This window comes from Sphaeramia orbicularis, chromosome 4 (genome assembly GCF_902148855.1).
Source record: "Sphaeramia orbicularis chromosome 4, fSphaOr1.1, whole genome shotgun sequence".
NCBI classification, from domain to species: Eukaryota; Metazoa; Chordata; class Actinopteri; order Kurtiformes; family Apogonidae; genus Sphaeramia; species Sphaeramia orbicularis.
The window spans coordinates 60,019,311-60,036,487 of NC_043960.1; the positions used below are offsets into that span (position 1 = coordinate 60,019,311).

The 17,177-nt window shown below is 40.1% G+C and overlaps 1 protein-coding gene and 1 long non-coding RNA gene across 3 annotated transcripts in view; both read left to right on the top strand.

Moving 5' to 3' along the window:
- The window catches only part of LOC115418659 (protein Niban), a 42,127-nt gene that overhangs the window by 13,989 nt on the left and 10,961 nt on the right, over nucleotides 1–17,177 (top strand). For both annotated transcript variants that reach the window (XM_030133198.1, XM_030133199.1), the window contains exons 2-6: nucleotides 5,144–5,274; nucleotides 6,694–6,822; nucleotides 7,417–7,531; nucleotides 7,968–8,132; nucleotides 9,321–9,436. In XM_030133198.1, the coding sequence (XP_029989058.1) occupies nucleotides 5,144–5,274; nucleotides 6,694–6,822; nucleotides 7,417–7,531; nucleotides 7,968–8,132; nucleotides 9,321–9,436 (656 nt within the window). The remainder of the gene's footprint in view (nucleotides 1–5,143; nucleotides 5,275–6,693; nucleotides 6,823–7,416; nucleotides 7,532–7,967; nucleotides 8,133–9,320; nucleotides 9,437–17,177) is intronic.
- On the top strand, nucleotides 12,889–13,634 carry LOC115418660 (uncharacterized). Its single transcript, XR_003935340.1, has 2 exons — nucleotides 12,889–13,390; nucleotides 13,439–13,634. It is a non-coding gene; the product is annotated as an uncharacterized LOC115418660 (long non-coding RNA).

Consider the following 17,177-nt stretch of genomic DNA (forward strand, 5'->3'; position numbering starts at 1 on the left):
AACTACAACTGAACTACAACTGAACTACAACTAAACTACAACTGAACTACAACTAAACTACAACTAAACTACAACTGAACTACAACTAAACTACAACTAAACTACAACTGAACTACAACTGAACTACAACTAAACTACAACTGAACTACAACTGAACTACAACTAAACTACAACTGAACTACAACTGAACTACACCTAATAATGAAAATTAATAAAAACTATTAAACCTGCTCTAAAAATGAATTGAAACAAACTGAATTAGAGAAAAAAAGTCCAGACTAAATAAAACTAAACCATAACAAAAAATCCAAAACTATTAGAACCTTGTTCCACACATGTCAGATGTTTCTAATGGTTCCTGCTGCTTCTTGTCATGGGGTCAAAGGTCAAAATAAATACTGACTTTAACCTTTAACCTTTAACCCAGGGCTGTCCAACTCATGTTAGTTCAGTTCCACATTTACCTTAACATGATCTAAAGTGGGCCGGACCAGTCAAATAATCTAATAATAGATTAAGAATGTCTAGACTCTGATTGGACGGTTGACCCGGTCAAAGGGGCGGGTCCAGCCTGTGGTTCCTGGTCTGGGCTGTGATTGGACATCCTGCCTCCAGCTGATCAGTGAGGAAACCAAACCATCAACCGTCTGCAGCAGGCATTGTTTAAGAGGAAAAAACAAGGGAGTCCCTGAGGATCAGCTGGACCTGGACCTGGACCTGGACCTACAGCGGAACCAGGAACAAAACCACCAGGACTACGAACACCGAGAATCACAGGAACCACAAGAACCTAAAAACCATAAGAAGCACCAAGAACCCCAAGAAAAATCTGAAAAATGTACTGATCTGGTAAAAAAACAAATGCAAAAGAACTTAGTCTCGTTTGTTTATCAGAGGAATCGAACACATCAATAAAAAAAAAATCAATGAAAACCTTTTGAATCCATTAATAATAAAAATGAACGCAGCAGTGGTTTCATCTGAAACTGTGTAAATGGTTTTTAATGCGTTCATGTTCTGAAATATTTATGTTAATGAACTGAAGGACTGCAGTGAAAACAAACCAGCCTCAATGTGTTCGTTTTACAGTTTTATGGTGTACTTTTATAGTTTTAGGATGTACTTTTATAGTTTTAGGATGTACTTTTATAGTTTTAGGATGTACTTTTATAGTTTTATGTTGTACTTTTATAGTTTTATGGTGTACTTTTATAGTTTTATGGTGTACTTTTATAGTTTTATGGTGTACTTTTATAGTTTTAGGATGTACTTTTATAGTTTTATGTTGTACTTTTATAGTTTTATGGTGTACTTTTATAGTTTTAGGATGCAGTTGTATAGTTTTAGGATGTACTTTTATAGTTTTATGGTGTACTTTTATAGTTTTAGGATGTACTTTTATAGTTTTATGGTGTACTTTTATAGTTTTAGGATGTACTTTTATAGTTTTATGGTGTACTTTTATAGTTTTATGGTGTACTTGTATAGTTTTATGATGTACTTTTATAGTTTTATGGTGTACTTTTATAGTTTTATGGTGTACTTTTATAGTTTTATGGTGTACTTTTATAGTTTTAGGATGTACTTTTATAGTTTTATGGTGTACTTTTATAGTTTTATGGTGTACTTTTATAGTTTTAGGATGTACTTTTATAGTTTTATGGTGTGCTTTTATAGTTTTAGGATGTACTTTTATAGTTTTATGGTGTACTTTTATAGTTTTATGGTGTACTTTTATAGTTTTAGGATGTACTTTTATAGTTTTATGGTGTACTTTTATAGTTTTATGGTGTACTTGTATAGTTTTATGGTGTACTTTTATAGTTTTAGGATGTACTTTTATAGTTTTATGGTGTACTTGTATAGTTTTATGATGTACTTTTATAGTTTTATGGTGTACTTTTATAGTTTTATGGTGTACTTTTATAGTTTTATGGTGTACTTTTATAGTTTTAGGATGTACTTTTATAGTTTTATGGTGTACTTTTATAGTTTTATGGTGTACTTTTATAGTTTTAGGATGTACTTTTATAGTTTTATGGTGTGCTTTTATAGTTTTAGGATGTACTTTTATAGTTTTATGGTGTACTTTTATAGTTTTATGGTGTACTTTTATAGTTTTAGGATGTACTTTTATAGTTTTATGGTGTACTTTTATAGTTTTAGGATGTACTTTTATAGTTTTATGGTGTACTTTTATAGTTTTATGGTGTGCTTTTATAGTTTTAGGATGTACTTTATAGTTTTATGGTGTACTTTTATAGTTTTAGGATGTACTTTTATAGTTTTATGGTGTACTTTTATAGTTTTAGGATGTACTTTTATAGTTTTATGGTGTACTTTTATAGTTTTATGGTGTGCTTTTATAGTTTTAGGATGTACTTTTATAGTTTTATGGTGTACTTTTATAGTTTTAGGATGTACTTTTATAGTTTTATGGTGTGCTTTTATAGTTTTAGGATGTACTTTTATAGTTTTATGGTGTACTTTTATAGTTTTATGGTGTACTTTTATAGTTTTAGGATGTACTTTTATAGTTTTATGGTGTACTTTTATAGTTTTAGGATGTACTTTTATAGTTTTATGGTGTACTTTTATAGTTTTAGGATGTACTTTTATAGTTTTATGGTGTACTTTTATAGTTTTATGGTGTACTTTTTTAGTTTTATGTTGTACTTTTATAGTTTTATGTTGTACTTTTATAGTTTTATGGTGTACTTTTATAGTTTTAGGATGTACTTTTATAGTTTTATGTTGTACTTTTATAGTTTTATGGTGTACTTTTATAGTTTTAGGATGTACTGTTATAGTTTTATGTTGTACTTTTATAGTTTTATGGTGTACTTTTATAGTTTTAGGATGTACTTTTATAGTTTTATGGTGTACTTTTATAGTTTTATGGTGTACTTTTATAGTTTTAGGATGTACTTTTATAGTTTTATGGTGTACTTTTATAGTTTTATGGTGTACTTTTATAGTTTTAGGATGTACTTTTATAGTTTTATGTTGTACTTTTATAGTTTTATGGTGTACTTTTATAGTTTTAGGATGTACTTTTATAGTTTTATGGTGTACTTTTATAGTTTTATGGTGTACTTTTATAGTTTTAGGATGTACTTTTATAGTTTTATGGTGTGCTTTTATAGTTTTAGGATGTACTTTTATAGTTTTATGGTGTACTTTTATAGTTTTATGGTGTACTTTTATAGTTTTAGGATGTACTTTTATAGTTTTATGGTGTACTTTTATAGTTTTATGGTGTACTTGTATAGTTTTATGGTGTACTTTTATAGTTTTAGGATGTACTTTTATAGTTTTATGGTGTACTTTTATAGTTTTATGGTGTACTTGTATAGTTTTATGGTGTACTTTTATAGTTTTATGGTGTACTTGTATAGTTTTATGGTGTACTTGTATAGTTTTATGGTGTACTTGTATAGTTTTATGGTGTACTTTTATAGTTTTATGGTGTACTTGTATAGTTTTATGGTGTACTTTTATAGTTTTATGGTGTACTTGTATAGTTTTATGGTGTGCTTTTATAGTTTGGTTTGAACTTTGATAAGATCTGATAAATCCTGTGATCCAGATCCACATCCAGATCCTGGTTCTGGTCTTGGGACCGGGTCCCACATCCTCCTGGTTTCTGCTCAGAACAGACTTTTGGGTGGAAATGTGTGAATCCTGGTGTTTGTTTTCCTTTAAATCCTCTTCAGTTTCGTTTCCATGGAGACGTGGATCAGGTTTTTGTGGTGCGGGTTCCTGATCCTCAGAGGTAATGACTTTACCTGAGACGCCGGCGGCTGCAGGTCTAGACCTGTCCCCCATCGGCCTCAGAGCGTCTGTTTATGTGGTGTTGAGCTCTGGGACTCTGAGTAAACAAAGGGATATGGATGTGGTCTACAGAGACCAGGACCGATGAGGTCTACAGAGACTAGGGTCAATGTAGTCTACAGAGACCAGGACCGATGAGGTCTACAGAGACTAGGGTCAATGTAGTCTACAGAGACCAGGACCGATGAGGTCTACAGAGACTAGGGTCGATGTAGTCTACAGAGACCAGGACCGATGGGGTCTACAGAGACTAGGGTCGATGTGGTCTACAGAGACCAGGACCGATGAGGTCTACAGAGACTAGGGTCGATGTGGTCTACAGAGACCAGGGCTGATGATGTCTACAGAGACCAGGGCCAATGTGGTCTACAGAGACCAGGGCTAATGTGGTCTATGGAGACCAGGGCCAAAATGGTCGACAGAGACCAGGGTTGACTTGGTCTACGGAGACCAGGGCTGATGTGGACTACGGATACCAGGGTCGATATGGTCTACAGAGACCAGGGTTGATGTGGCCTACAGAGACCAGGGCTGACGTGGTCTACGGAGACTTGGTCCATCAGAATCTGAGTGCACCTGAACCCCCTGGTGTCAGATGTGGTCCTGGATCAAAAACCAAGGAATCATTACGATCCAGATGCAGGGCTAAGATCAGTTTGTCATAGATGGAAAGTCGGGGCCATGACCCCCCCCGCCCCCCCCCCCAGGATGACTGTACAGATGAAGTATTGGTTGGAGATGATGGATGAGTGAATCACTGGTGAAACTGGAGACACTTGAACATTGAAGGACGGTGGAAAAGGTTCCATATGAGACCACAAATCTTTACAAACTAAACCTCATGCGGAGTTCCTCATGGCTTTGTTCTCAGTCCTCTTCACCTACATGTAAAACATGAAATGCTCAGTAATAGTCTCTGTCGATGGGAGGGTATTTTAGTCCCTAATGTTTCAGATCTGATGGTCAGACCTGGTTTTCTTTCCGGTCTGGTCGACTGTGGATCTTTATTCCATTAATTGTTGGTTAATTGACGTTGTGGTTTCAGTTGAGTCGTCTTTTCGTGCTTCATGTGCAGCTGTTTCAGAGTGTTTCAGACTCTGTTCCCATGACGGTTCATTTAATGAGTCACTGAAACCGACGCCAGATTCTCAGATGAAGACGCAGATTAAAAAAAAGGGAATGAGACTGGTCCAGTTCCAGGAGCCTTTAGGTGTGAATGGACCTGGACCCGGACCCAGTTACGCCCTGATCTGAAACGTGACCTGATGTTGTTGTGTGGCTGTGATAAAGCCTCTGTCTGTGTTTTCAGGTCAGGTGGAGGCGGAGCTTAAGGCCTTCAGTCCGTTCTACAGGACTCAGTTCTCCGTGACCCGGTTCCGTCAGCTGGAAGAGGATCTGGAACAGAACAAAGACCAGATCACACAGCTGCTCAAACAGAGGGTAGGACAAACCGCCGTCCGTCCAATCGGGTGAGGACGCCACGTCTTCGTCCTCCAGTCCAGTCTGGGAATGTTTGTCTGTTTTTTTTCTGTCTTTTATTTCAGTTTCAGGCTGAAGTTTGTGAAGACGACAGTTTAGTTCAACAGTTCAAATATCCAGTTTCAACACGAAGCCTGATGTAAAAACTGCTGCGAGGTCCAGAAACATGACTGAACATGAGTTCAACATCAGCAAATTAAACAAGATGATGATTTTTACTCTATTACTCTGGAATAAAACCAGTATCGTTTGACTGGGATTGAATGAAATGAAACCAGACACTAAACGGAGACGAGATCAGAATCAGTCGACAGTGAAATCTGGTTCACACAGTGATTAAAGTTCAGAGTTATGGAAGAAAATCTGTCTCATCAGATTTGGAATTATAAAAGCCACTGAATTTCTAGCACTGATTTTTTTTTTTTTTTTTTGCACTGAAATTAAGTATCTGAATTTTTTGTCTCTGAATTCAACTATGTTCATAAATTTAGAATAAAAAAAATTCAGATGCAAAAATTCAGAAGCAAAAAATTTAGAAGCAAAAAATTTAGAAGCAAAAAATTCAGATGTAAAAAATTCAGATCAACAACTGAAACACTAACAACCGATGCAAAAAATTCAGATGCTAAAAATTCAGAAGCAAAAAATTCAGATGTAAAAAATTCAGATCAACAACTGAAACACTAAAAACCGATGCAAAAAATTTAGAAGCAAAAAATTCAGAAGCAAAAAATTTAGAAGCAAAAAATTCAGATGTAAAAAATTCAGATCAACAACTGAAACACTAACAACCGATGCAAAAAATTCAGATGCTAAAAATTCAGAAGCAAAAATTCAGAAGCAAAAAATTCAGATGCTAAAAATTCAGATCACACATCCGTGCTGACCACCTTCCTGCATCGGTGTCACATGACCAGCCTAACATAACTCGATTAGCTGGCTGTTGGGTCAATTTGAAATAGAATTATTGCTTATCCTTGGTGTCCCGGATGTGTGATCTGAATTTTTTGCTTCTGAATTTTTTTAATCTAAATTTATGAACATAGTTAAATTGAGAGACAAAAAATTCAGATACTTAATTTTAGTGCAAAAAAATTCAGTGCTAGAACTTAAATGGTTTTTATAATTCAAAATCTGATGAGACAGACTTACTCCCATACAGAGTGAAGTTAAAGGTCTGTATTTTCATTCTGTTGAATCTGATGTAAAATGGTTTCAGTTTGGACTTTATATTAATTAAACATGAGGTTCAGTTCCATAAAAGTTCACTGTCGTCCATTAAAGACTCAGTTCTGCTGTGACTGCAACACCTGTTCAGCTGAGTCCGTCCTACCGTCTGTCCTCACATCTGTCCTCACATCTGCGTCTGTTTGTCCACAGGACGCTCCTGAAGGGGGCGAGGTCTTGTACGAGGAGGCGGTCCTTTACTTCGACGACACCAGGAAGTGGAGGGAGCGCTATGTGGTGGTCAGAGCCAACTACTGTCTGGAGTGTCATGACAGTCTGGAGGTGAGGTCAGGTCAGAGGTCACCAGGGGTCAGCACAAGTCAGGGGTTAGCAGAGGTCAGCACAGGTCAGGGGTCACCAGGGGTCAGCGCAGGTCAGGGGTCACCAGGGGTCAGTGCAAGTCAGGGGTTAGCAGAGGTCAGCACAGGTCAGGGGTCACCAGGGGTAAGGGCAGGTTAGGGGTCACCAGGGGTCAGCGCAGGTCAGGGGTCACCAGGGGTCAGATGTCAGTACAGGTCAGGGGTCAGCGCAGGTCAGGGGTCACCAGGGGTCAGTGCAAGTCAGGGGTTAGCAGAGGTCAGCACAGGTCAGGGGTCACCAGGGGTAAGGGCAGGTTAGGGGTCACCAGGGGTCAGCGCAGGTTAGGGGTCACCAGGGGTCAGCGCAGGTCAGGGGTCACCAGGGGTCAGATGTCAGTACAGGTCAGGGGTCAGTGCAGGTCTGGAGTCACTGCAAGTCCAGGGTCATACAGAGGTCAGCCCAGTTTGGCAAAGGTTAGGAGCCACCTGGGGTCAGAGGTCATAGGTCAGGGTCACCTGGGGTCAGAGGTCACAGGTCAGGGTCACCTGTCCGCTGATGTGTCCGTCGTTGTGTCAGACTTTTCTTAAAGGCGTTCCTGCGCGACACAAACTGCTGCCAACAGGAGGCAGCGTTCTGACCACAGAGGAGAAGTACATGGTGATGGTCGACAAGTGTTTCCCCGACGACACCAGTGAGTAAAAAAAAACACATGACATAAAAACTACGAAAAGACCAGAACCAGGACGCCACAGAGTTCATCAAACAGCCCGACCTTCACCACGTTAACAGTTTAAAGGTTCAAACTTTCACAACATTGGATTAAAAATCACCGGTTGTTTTACAGCTCGAACTGTTCGGACAAATTTAGAAAAATAAAATGGGGCTTGAGTGAGGATTCAGAAATCGCTGTAGTTTTTATGTTTTAAGTCTTTTATGTTTTAATGTTTGTCCATTTCCTGAATCCTTTCATGAACATCTGGTTTGTTTTCGCTCTGATCTTAAACTGTAAAGAAGTGAAGGTGATGTTTGTCAGAGTCGACTGGTACGAGGCTGTTTGTTTGTTTGTTTGTTTGTTTGTTTGTTTGTTTGCTTGTTTGTTTGGACCTCATGTGCGTTGTGTTTTCCAGATGTGAAGGAGGACTTTGCTCCTCCTCTGTCGTCCATGCCCGGTCAGTTTCCGGTTTACCTCCGCCTTCCCTACAGGAGAGACTCCTACTTCTGTTTCCGTCAGCAGGCGAAGCAGGACGCCTTCCTGTCCATCATGTCAGACTGCATCCGCCACCAGAACCAAGGTACCACCCGACAACAACTGAAACGTCAACGACTGAAACGCCCACGAACGAAACATCAACAACCAAAATGCCACTGACTGAAACATCAACGACCAAAACATTGACTGAAACATCACAACTGAAATATCAACAACCGAAATGCCGATGGCCTTGGTGTTCCTGTAGTTTCAGATAGTTCCGTCTAAAGGCAGTGGTGTTCCTGTAGTGTTCCGTGAGATCCCAGTGTTCGACGGGTCTAGTCCGGTCCGGTCCAGTCCGGTCGTCAGGTCTGTTTTTGTAGAATCTGTTGAAAACCTGCTGACATTCGTATCAGTTTTCTTCTGGATCAGACCTTCAGCTCTGACTGAGGTTTGATGTTTCCATGATGCACTCGACACGGAGCATCACTTTAACTGAGCCCATCAGTTTCCATGGCAACAGCCTCACCACACCAGCTCCGAGGACGAGACCGGAGACGTCGTCTAATCCTGGTGATTCTCTGCAGTTTTCAGTCGAGTGTCGACGATCATCGAGTGACTGCGGTGTTGAATTCACTTCATATTCATTCAGATTCCAGACGTTAACGTCAACGTTCAACACGTGATCCTGAAATAAACCGAGTCACGAGGACATTCTCTGAAAACATTTTATACTGAAGGATAAAAGTGAATTCAGATGAGACAGAACATGATGAAACTCAATGTCATGTGACCTAAGTGGTTCTTCTCTTACAATGACCGGTTGTGTTGTCCCTTTACCTGGACTGGATGGACCAGTACTGACCCAGACCAGTTGTGTTGTCCTGTTACCTGGACCAGATCCACTATCGGTAAAGAATTCTAACTAGTCCTGACCAAGGACCAATAACTGACTGACTGACCAATGACTGACCAACCAATGACTCACTGATAACCGACCAAAGATCGACTGACCAATGACGGACCAACAATTGACCAATGACCACCTGACCACTGACTAACAGGACATAAAACCCACATTGAAGTGGGAAGTGTGTTGTAATGCAAGTGCTAGTGAACATGTACCGTATCAAATATTACTGAAAATTGGTAAGTAATCCCTTACACTACTGTGTTACAGCAAAAAGTCATCTGTTACTGTAATGGATTACTTTTGTAACACATTACTCCCAACACTGTGTTTTATAGTAAACGTCTTGTCGTGTTTCTCTGTGTTTTTTTTTTATTTCAGACTTTTTGAAGAAGAAGACGTGTGAGGTCCAGGCGTTCCTCAAGGCCATCCGGTTCTACCGACAGGTCAAAGGTCACTACGAGGCCTGGGACATGTTGATCGGCAGCGATGTCCGGGTACGTACTGTGACAACTTGGTTAAGTTTCACCAAATACACACACACCCCGTAACATGCCTGGTAGTTGCCGTACACACCCTGGAAATTGTCACCACGTCATCGTCGTCATCCCATTCGTTCCCAGTTGGCGACTGTTTTTAAACACCCCCCCACATCCACATTCCACAGACGACGGCACAGAAGAGTGTAGGAAGCGTCGTAGCCACCGATCATAGACAGGACATCAGTACGGCAGTTTAACCCCGCTACTACGTCCGCTTAATCGTCCATATCACTTCCCAACTACATTCATCTCCGTCCGTTCTCCTGCTGGTTCATCCCATCCATTCATTCCACTGCTACAGAAGCCGGTCATCCTTTCACGCCAAACCACCAGCAGCCAAAACCCGGACTGGATTTCATACTGACCGGACTGGACTGGACTAGACTGGACTGGACTGGACTGACTGACAGAGTAGTGAAGACAGGGTGTGAGGAAAATCATTTTTTTGTTTTCTTTAAAGCCCCGAAATGGAACTGTGCACTTGTTTTTTATATATTTTGTGGATGAACTTAATCATTTTTTTGTATTCTGAAAAACTTTGGAAAACCCAGAGTGGAATTTTTTGTTTAAATGAACCGAACTGTTTTTTACCTTTTTCTTCTAAAAGACTGATACTAAACCTAAGGTGGAAATTTTGAGTTTGGACTTTGGGGGGGAATTTATACTTTGAATTTGTGAGTTTTTGTGCAATCACTGTTCAATATATGATTTCAAATTTTAAATGGTTTAAATGTGTGATTTCTTTTTCTGTCATTTAATGTGTAGAGGGTTTGTTTAATTAAGACTGGCATCCTTTGTGTAGTTTGAGGGATAACAAACAGACAAAAACTAAATAACCAAAACCAAAGACTCAAGCATATAGAAAAGGCTGAATTAAAACGACTGTCTTAACATCTTAAATGTCAGGAGAGAGACCTGGCTGGCACCCCTTAAAAATCAACTTCATAAAATAATATAAAATAAATAAATTAAAGCTATTTTATATTATTTTATTAAGTTGTTTTTTAAGGGGTTTTAAGGTGGTTTGCCCTCTCCGGGTCGGTGGGGAGTCTTTGCCCCAAGTGGAGGAGTTCAAGTATCTTAGGGTCTTGTTCACAGTGAGGGAAGGATGGAGCGTGAGATTGACAGACGGATCGGTGCAGCGTCTGCAGTGATGCAGTCGCTGTACCGGTCGGTTGTGGTGAAGAAGGAGCTGAGCCGAGAGGCGAAGCTCTCGATTTACCGGTCAGTCTACGTTCCTCCCCTCACCTATGGTCATGAACTTTGGGTCAGGACCGAAAGGACAAGATCCCGGATACAAGCGGTCCAAATGAGTTTCCTCCATCGGGTGGCTGGGCGCACCCTTAGGGATAGGGGGAGGAGCTCAGTCACCAGGGAGGAGCTCGGAGTAGAGCCGCTGCTCCTCCGCGTCGAGAGGGGCCAGCTGAGGTGGCTCGGGCATCTGTTTCGGATGCCTCCTGGACGCCTCCCAGGGGAGGTGTTCCAGGCATGTCCCACCGGGAGGAGACCTCGGGGAAGACCCAGGACACGTTGGAGAGACTATGTCTCTCGGCTGGCCTGGGAACGCCTTGGGGTCCCCCCGGAAGAGCTGGAGGAGGAGTCGGGGGAGAGGGAAGTCTGGGCAACCCTGCTTAGACTGTTACCCCCGCGACCCGGCCCCGGATAAGCGGTGGATAATGGATGGATGGATAAATTAAAGCTTCGAACTCAAACTGTCACAGTACGACACTTAACGGAGGAAACCCACCGTTACACAAATTAAAGAGGTTAAACAGACCCCGTTAACCCCGTAAAGGCCAAAGACAGAATCTAGAAGAACCTACCGTCCAAAAAACAAACAAACAGTAGAACGTCAGGAACCACCGTCACATTCAAGTTCAAACTGAAACTGGGACAGAAACAACCGTCAGAGTCCCTTTAACTGAAACAGGATCAGAGTTCAAAGCCGTTCCAGACTTTTACGATGTGGATTCTTGGTCCTCGGCTTCAGTATCGGTGAAACCAGCATCAGCTCATAAACCAATCACACCGCAGTGAAAACATGTGACAAATGAGCCAATCAGGGGTCGGTGTTAGATCGTTAACGAGCTTCAGGTGAACGGCCTTAATTAACCCTTGGAGGTTTGGGTTCAGCAGGTTTAACAGAGCTTCGAGCGGTTCAGCTTCATCAGTTTCAGGTCGAGACCCAACATCAAACATTAATAAAGTAATGACAGAACAAAGGAATTTAAAACATTTATGACACGTATTTATTAGGAATCATCATCATGAACCTGAAACTTTCCTTCTGTTAAATATGTGGACGTCAGCCGTAATAAGACAACATTTAATTATAGAATGAAAATGGAAATTAACAAGGGAACAAAATGTCACAAAGACAAAACAGAAGAAACAAATAAAACTGAAAAGTAAAAGCATTAAAATGAGCAACATGAGATCAAGACTGACATAGATAGATAGATAGATAGATAGATAGATAGATAGATAGATAGATAGATAGATAGATAGATAGATAGATAGATAGATAGATAGATAGATAGATAGATAGATAGATAGATAGATAGATAGATAGATAGACAGACAGACAGACAGACAGACAGATAGATAGATACTAAAAAAATATATAAAAATGATGAATATAAGTAACAAAATGAGCAAAAAACAGACAAAATTAGGAATAAAATGGACAAAAATGCACAAACAAGGTGAAAAATCAATGGAAAAATTAAGAAAATGTCATAAAACAAATAAAAACTAAGGAGAATGAATAAAAAATGTAAATAAGTACTACAATGAACAAAAAAGAGCAACATAATTAACAAAATGAATAAAAATGACAAATATATGCAACAAAATGAGTAAAAACATGAACAAAATATTCGAGAGTGATGAAAAGTAAAAAAAAAAAAAAGCAAACAAACAAGCAACACAATAAAAAAGAACAAAATAATGAAGATAGATAGATAGATAGATAGATAGATAGATAGATAGATAGATAGATAGATAGATAGATAGATAGATAGATAGATAGATAGATTGTTTGCTCTTTGTTTTAGTGCACAAAATCACATTAAATTGTGAAACTCTTTCCATTTCTAAACTCTCCTGTACCAATAAAATGTGACTAACCTGAACAAATGTGTCCAACCTGAAATGTCTGTATTAAATTCAGTCCAGTTTGAACTCTTTTCTTCCTGTTCCTCAGTGTTTAGTGTCTTTGGAGATCTGATCCAGAATGCACATGGACTAATGAGAAGTGGAGGAAGAAGACTGAGAAAATTACACTGATTTTACTGAAGAAATGTCAGTTTTTTTCAGGTTATTCACATCTTTTTGTTTGGATAGTTTATAAACGTAAGTATTTTCATAATTTAATGGGGTTTTTTGCACTAAAACAAAGACAGAAATTGTCAGTTGTCATTATTTCTTGGTTATTCTGTTATTATTTGTCTGGTCCGGTCCACTGCAGATCAGATCAGACTGAATGTGGAACCTGAAAGAACAGGAGTGTGAGAACCCTGATCTGAGCAAAAGAACTGTAACAACTAACTTTAAATCAGGAGCCTATAGAAGTAGAACTAAGCATATGTAACAAACTGTAACAAGTCTAGAAAAAATCTAAAAAAGGAGTCTAGATAAATATAAATATAAGTATAAATATAAATATAAATAAGCAGATCTAAAGAGGTAAGAACCTGAACTGAAAGGGTTCAAGAAAAAAAGACAGACCAGTTTTTATGGTTTTAAATTATTTCTAGAAAAGACAAACTGAACTGAAGTCTGAAATGTACACGATTCACTGATGTGTGGACAGAAAACTGTTACGCAGATCTAAACATAAATCCTGTTTTATGTGACAGTTTAATGTGACGATGTAACACTGCATCAGTAGAAGCACAGTGGGTGCAGGTTCTAGAAACACAGTGGCTGCAGGTTCTAGAAACACAGTGGGTGCAGGTTCTAGAAACACAGTGGCTGCAGGTTCTAGAAACACAGTGGGTGCAGGTTCTAGAAACACAGTGGCTGCAGGTTCTAGAAACACAGTGGGTGCAGGTTCTAGAAACACAGTGGGTGCAGGTTCTAGAAACACAGTGGGTGCAGGTTCTAGAAACACAGTGGCTGCAGGTTCTAGAAACACAGTGGGTGTAGGTTCTAGAAACACAGTGGGTGCAGGTTCTAGAAGCACAGTGGGTGCAGGTTCTAGAAACACAGTGGGTGTAGGTTCTAGAAACACAGTGGCTGCAGGTTCTAGAAACACAGTGGGTGTAGGTTCTAGAAACACAGTGGCTGCAGGTTCTAGAAACACAGTGGCTGCAGGTTCTAGAAGCACAGTGGCTGCAGGTTCTAGAAACACAGTGGCTGCAGGTTCTAGAAACACAGTGGCTGCAGGTTCTAGAAACACAGTGGCTGCAGGTTCTAGAAACACAGTGGGTGTAGGTTCTAGAAACACAGTGGGTGCAGGTTCTAGAAGCACAGTGGGTGCAGGTTCTAGAAGCACAGTGGGTGTAGGTTCTAGAAACACAGTGGGTGCAGGTTCTAGAAACACAGTGGCTGCAGGTTCTAGAAACACAGTGGCTGCAGGTTCTAGAAACACAGTGGGTGTAGGTTCTAGAAACACAGTGGGTGCAGGTTCTAGAAGCACAGTGGGTGCAGGTTCTAGAAGCACAGTGGGTGCAGGTTCTAGAAACACAGTGGCTGCAGGTTCTAGAAGCAGGCGTTCTTCATTTTCCAGCTTCGACACCAGCCTGAGCTGAAACAACAGCTTCATTGTTTTCACTGCGTTCTCGTTTCCATCCTTCAGGGCTTTTTTACACATGGAAGGTGCGTTCACGTCTGCATGTGCAGCACAAACACAAACAACACACCTTTGTTTCTACTTCCTGTTCCTCTTTTTTTCCTGTAAAAAACAGAAAGTGGGAGCGGGCGCTGCTTTTGTGTTTGTTGGTTTGTGTTTGTTGATTGTGCGACAGGAGGGGAAGCAGGAAGCCTTTCCTCTTCACCTTTTACCGTCTGACTCAGACTCTGGCCTTTCCTGTTTTTCCTGCTGTGAGTGTGAACACAGCGACGCATCTGAACTCCCAGCGCACGCCTCGCACTCGAACGTCACACGACAGAAATGACTGGAATGAATAGAATGTACGACGATGGGCGCGTTTTCAGCCTCACGTCCAGAAATCAAGTCTGTTTGATTTAGATTCTTGACATTTTATGGAATGAAAGTTTCTTCAGATGAAACTTTGTCTAATTTTAAAGAATGTTTGTTTATTTAATCACATGGACTGAGATTCAAGATAAAAACACAAACGGGATTCCAAACCTTCATCATCTGTTCAGTTTTTATCAGATTTATTCATTTATTTATTTAGGCAGGAAAGTCTGTGAGTAAAAAACTGTTGAGTAAGAAACAGATTACATATCAGTTACAGTCAGAGTAGAAACAAACAAACAAATAAGTCAATGATACAAATAAAGTTACACATGTACAAAATATACAATAAATGTAATAAATGCATTTTTTTCAAATAACTTATTTAAACTAAAATAAGCATGAGTCAGAATCAACATCTGGAAGTTTGAACCTCCATCATTAAAGACCCAGTTAACCCTAACCCAGTTAACCCTAACCCAGTTAACCTAAACCCAGATAACCTAAACCCAGTTAACCTAAACCCAGTTAACCCTAACCCAGTTAACCTAAACCCAGATAACCTAAACCCAGTTAACCCTAACCCAGTTAACCTAAACCCAGTTAACCCTAACCCAGTTAACCTAAACCCAGTTAACCTAAACCCAGATAACCCTAACCCAGTTAACCTAAACCCAGATAACCTAAACCCAGTTAACCCTAACCCAGTTAACCTAAACCCAGATAACCTAAACCCAGTTAACCCTAACCCAGTTAACCTAAACCCAGTTAACCCTAACCCAGTTAACCTAAACCCAGATAACCTAAACCCAGTTAACCCTAACCCAGTTAACCTAAACCCAGTTAACCCTAACCCAGTTAACCTAAACCCAGATAACCTAAACCCAGTTAACCCTAACCCAGTTAACCTAAACCCAGTTAACCCTAACCCAGATAACCTAAACCCAGATAACCTAAAACCAGTTAATCCTAACCCAGTTAACCTAAACCCAGTTAACCCTAACCCAGTTAACCTAAACCCAGATAACCTAAACCCAGTTAACCCTAACCCAGTTAACCTAAACCCAGATAACCTAAACCCAGTTAACCCTAACCCAGTTAACCTAAACCCAGTTAACCCTAACCCAGTTAACCCAAACCCAGTTAACCCTAACCCAGTTAACCTAAACCCAGATAACCCAGTTAACCTAAACCCAGTTAACCCTAACCCAGTTAACCTAAACCCAGATAACCTAAACCCAGTTAACCCTAACCCAGTTAACCTAAACCCAGTTAACCTAAACCCAGTTAACCCTAACCCAGTTAACCTAAACCCAGATAACCTAAACCCAGTTAACCCTAACCCAATTAACCTAAACCCAGTTAACCCTAACCCAGTTAACCTAAACCCAGATAACCTAAACCCAGTTAACCCTAACCCAGTTAACCTAAACCCAGTTAACCCTAACCCAGTTAACCTAAACCCAGATAACCTAAACCCAGTTAACCCTAACCCAGTTAACCTAAACCCAGTTAACCCTAACCCAGTTAACCTAAACCCAGATAACCTAAACCCAGTTAACCCTAACCCAATTAACCTAAACCCAGTTAACCCTAACCCAGTTAACCTAAACCCAGTTAACCTAAACCCAGTTAACCCTAACCCAATTAACCCTAACCCAGATAACCTAAACCCAGTTAACCCTAACCCAGTTAACCTAAACCCAGATAACCTAAACCCAGTTAACCTAAACCCAGTTAACCCTAACCCAGTTAACCTAAACCCAGTTAACCTAAACCCAGTTAACACTAACCCAGTTAACCTAAACCCAGTTAACACTAACCCAGTTAACCTAAACCCAGATAACCTAAACCCAGTTAACCCTAACCCAATTAACCTAAACCCAGTTAACCCTAACCCAGTTAACCTAAACCCAGTTAACCCTAACCTAGTTAACCCTAACCCAGTTAACCTAAACCCAGATAACCTAAACCCAGTTAACCCTAACCCAATTAACCTAAACCCAGTTAACCCTAACCCAGTTAACCTAAACCCAGTTAACCTAAACCCGGTTAACCCTAACCCGGTTAACCTAAACCCAGTTAACCCTAACCCAGTTAACCTAAACCCAGATAACCTAAACCCAGTTAACCTAAACCCAGTTAACCCAACCCAGTTAACCTAAACCCAGTTAACCTAAACCCAGATAACCTAAACCCAGTTAACCCTAACCCGGTTAACCCTAACCCAGTTAACCTAAACCCAGTTAACCCTAACCCAGTTAACCTAAACCCAGTTAACCTAGACCCAGATAACCTAAACCCAGTTAACCCTAACTCAGTTAACCCTAACCCAGTTAACCTAAACCCAGATAACCTAAACCCAGTTAACCCTAACCCAGTTAACCTAAACCCAGTTAACCTAAACCCAGATAACCTAAACCCAGTTAACCTAAACCCAGTTAACCCTAACCCAGTTAACCTAAACCCAGTTAACCTAAACCCAGATAACCTAAACTCAGTTAACCCTAACCCAGTTAACCTAAACCCAGATAACCTAAACTCAGTTAA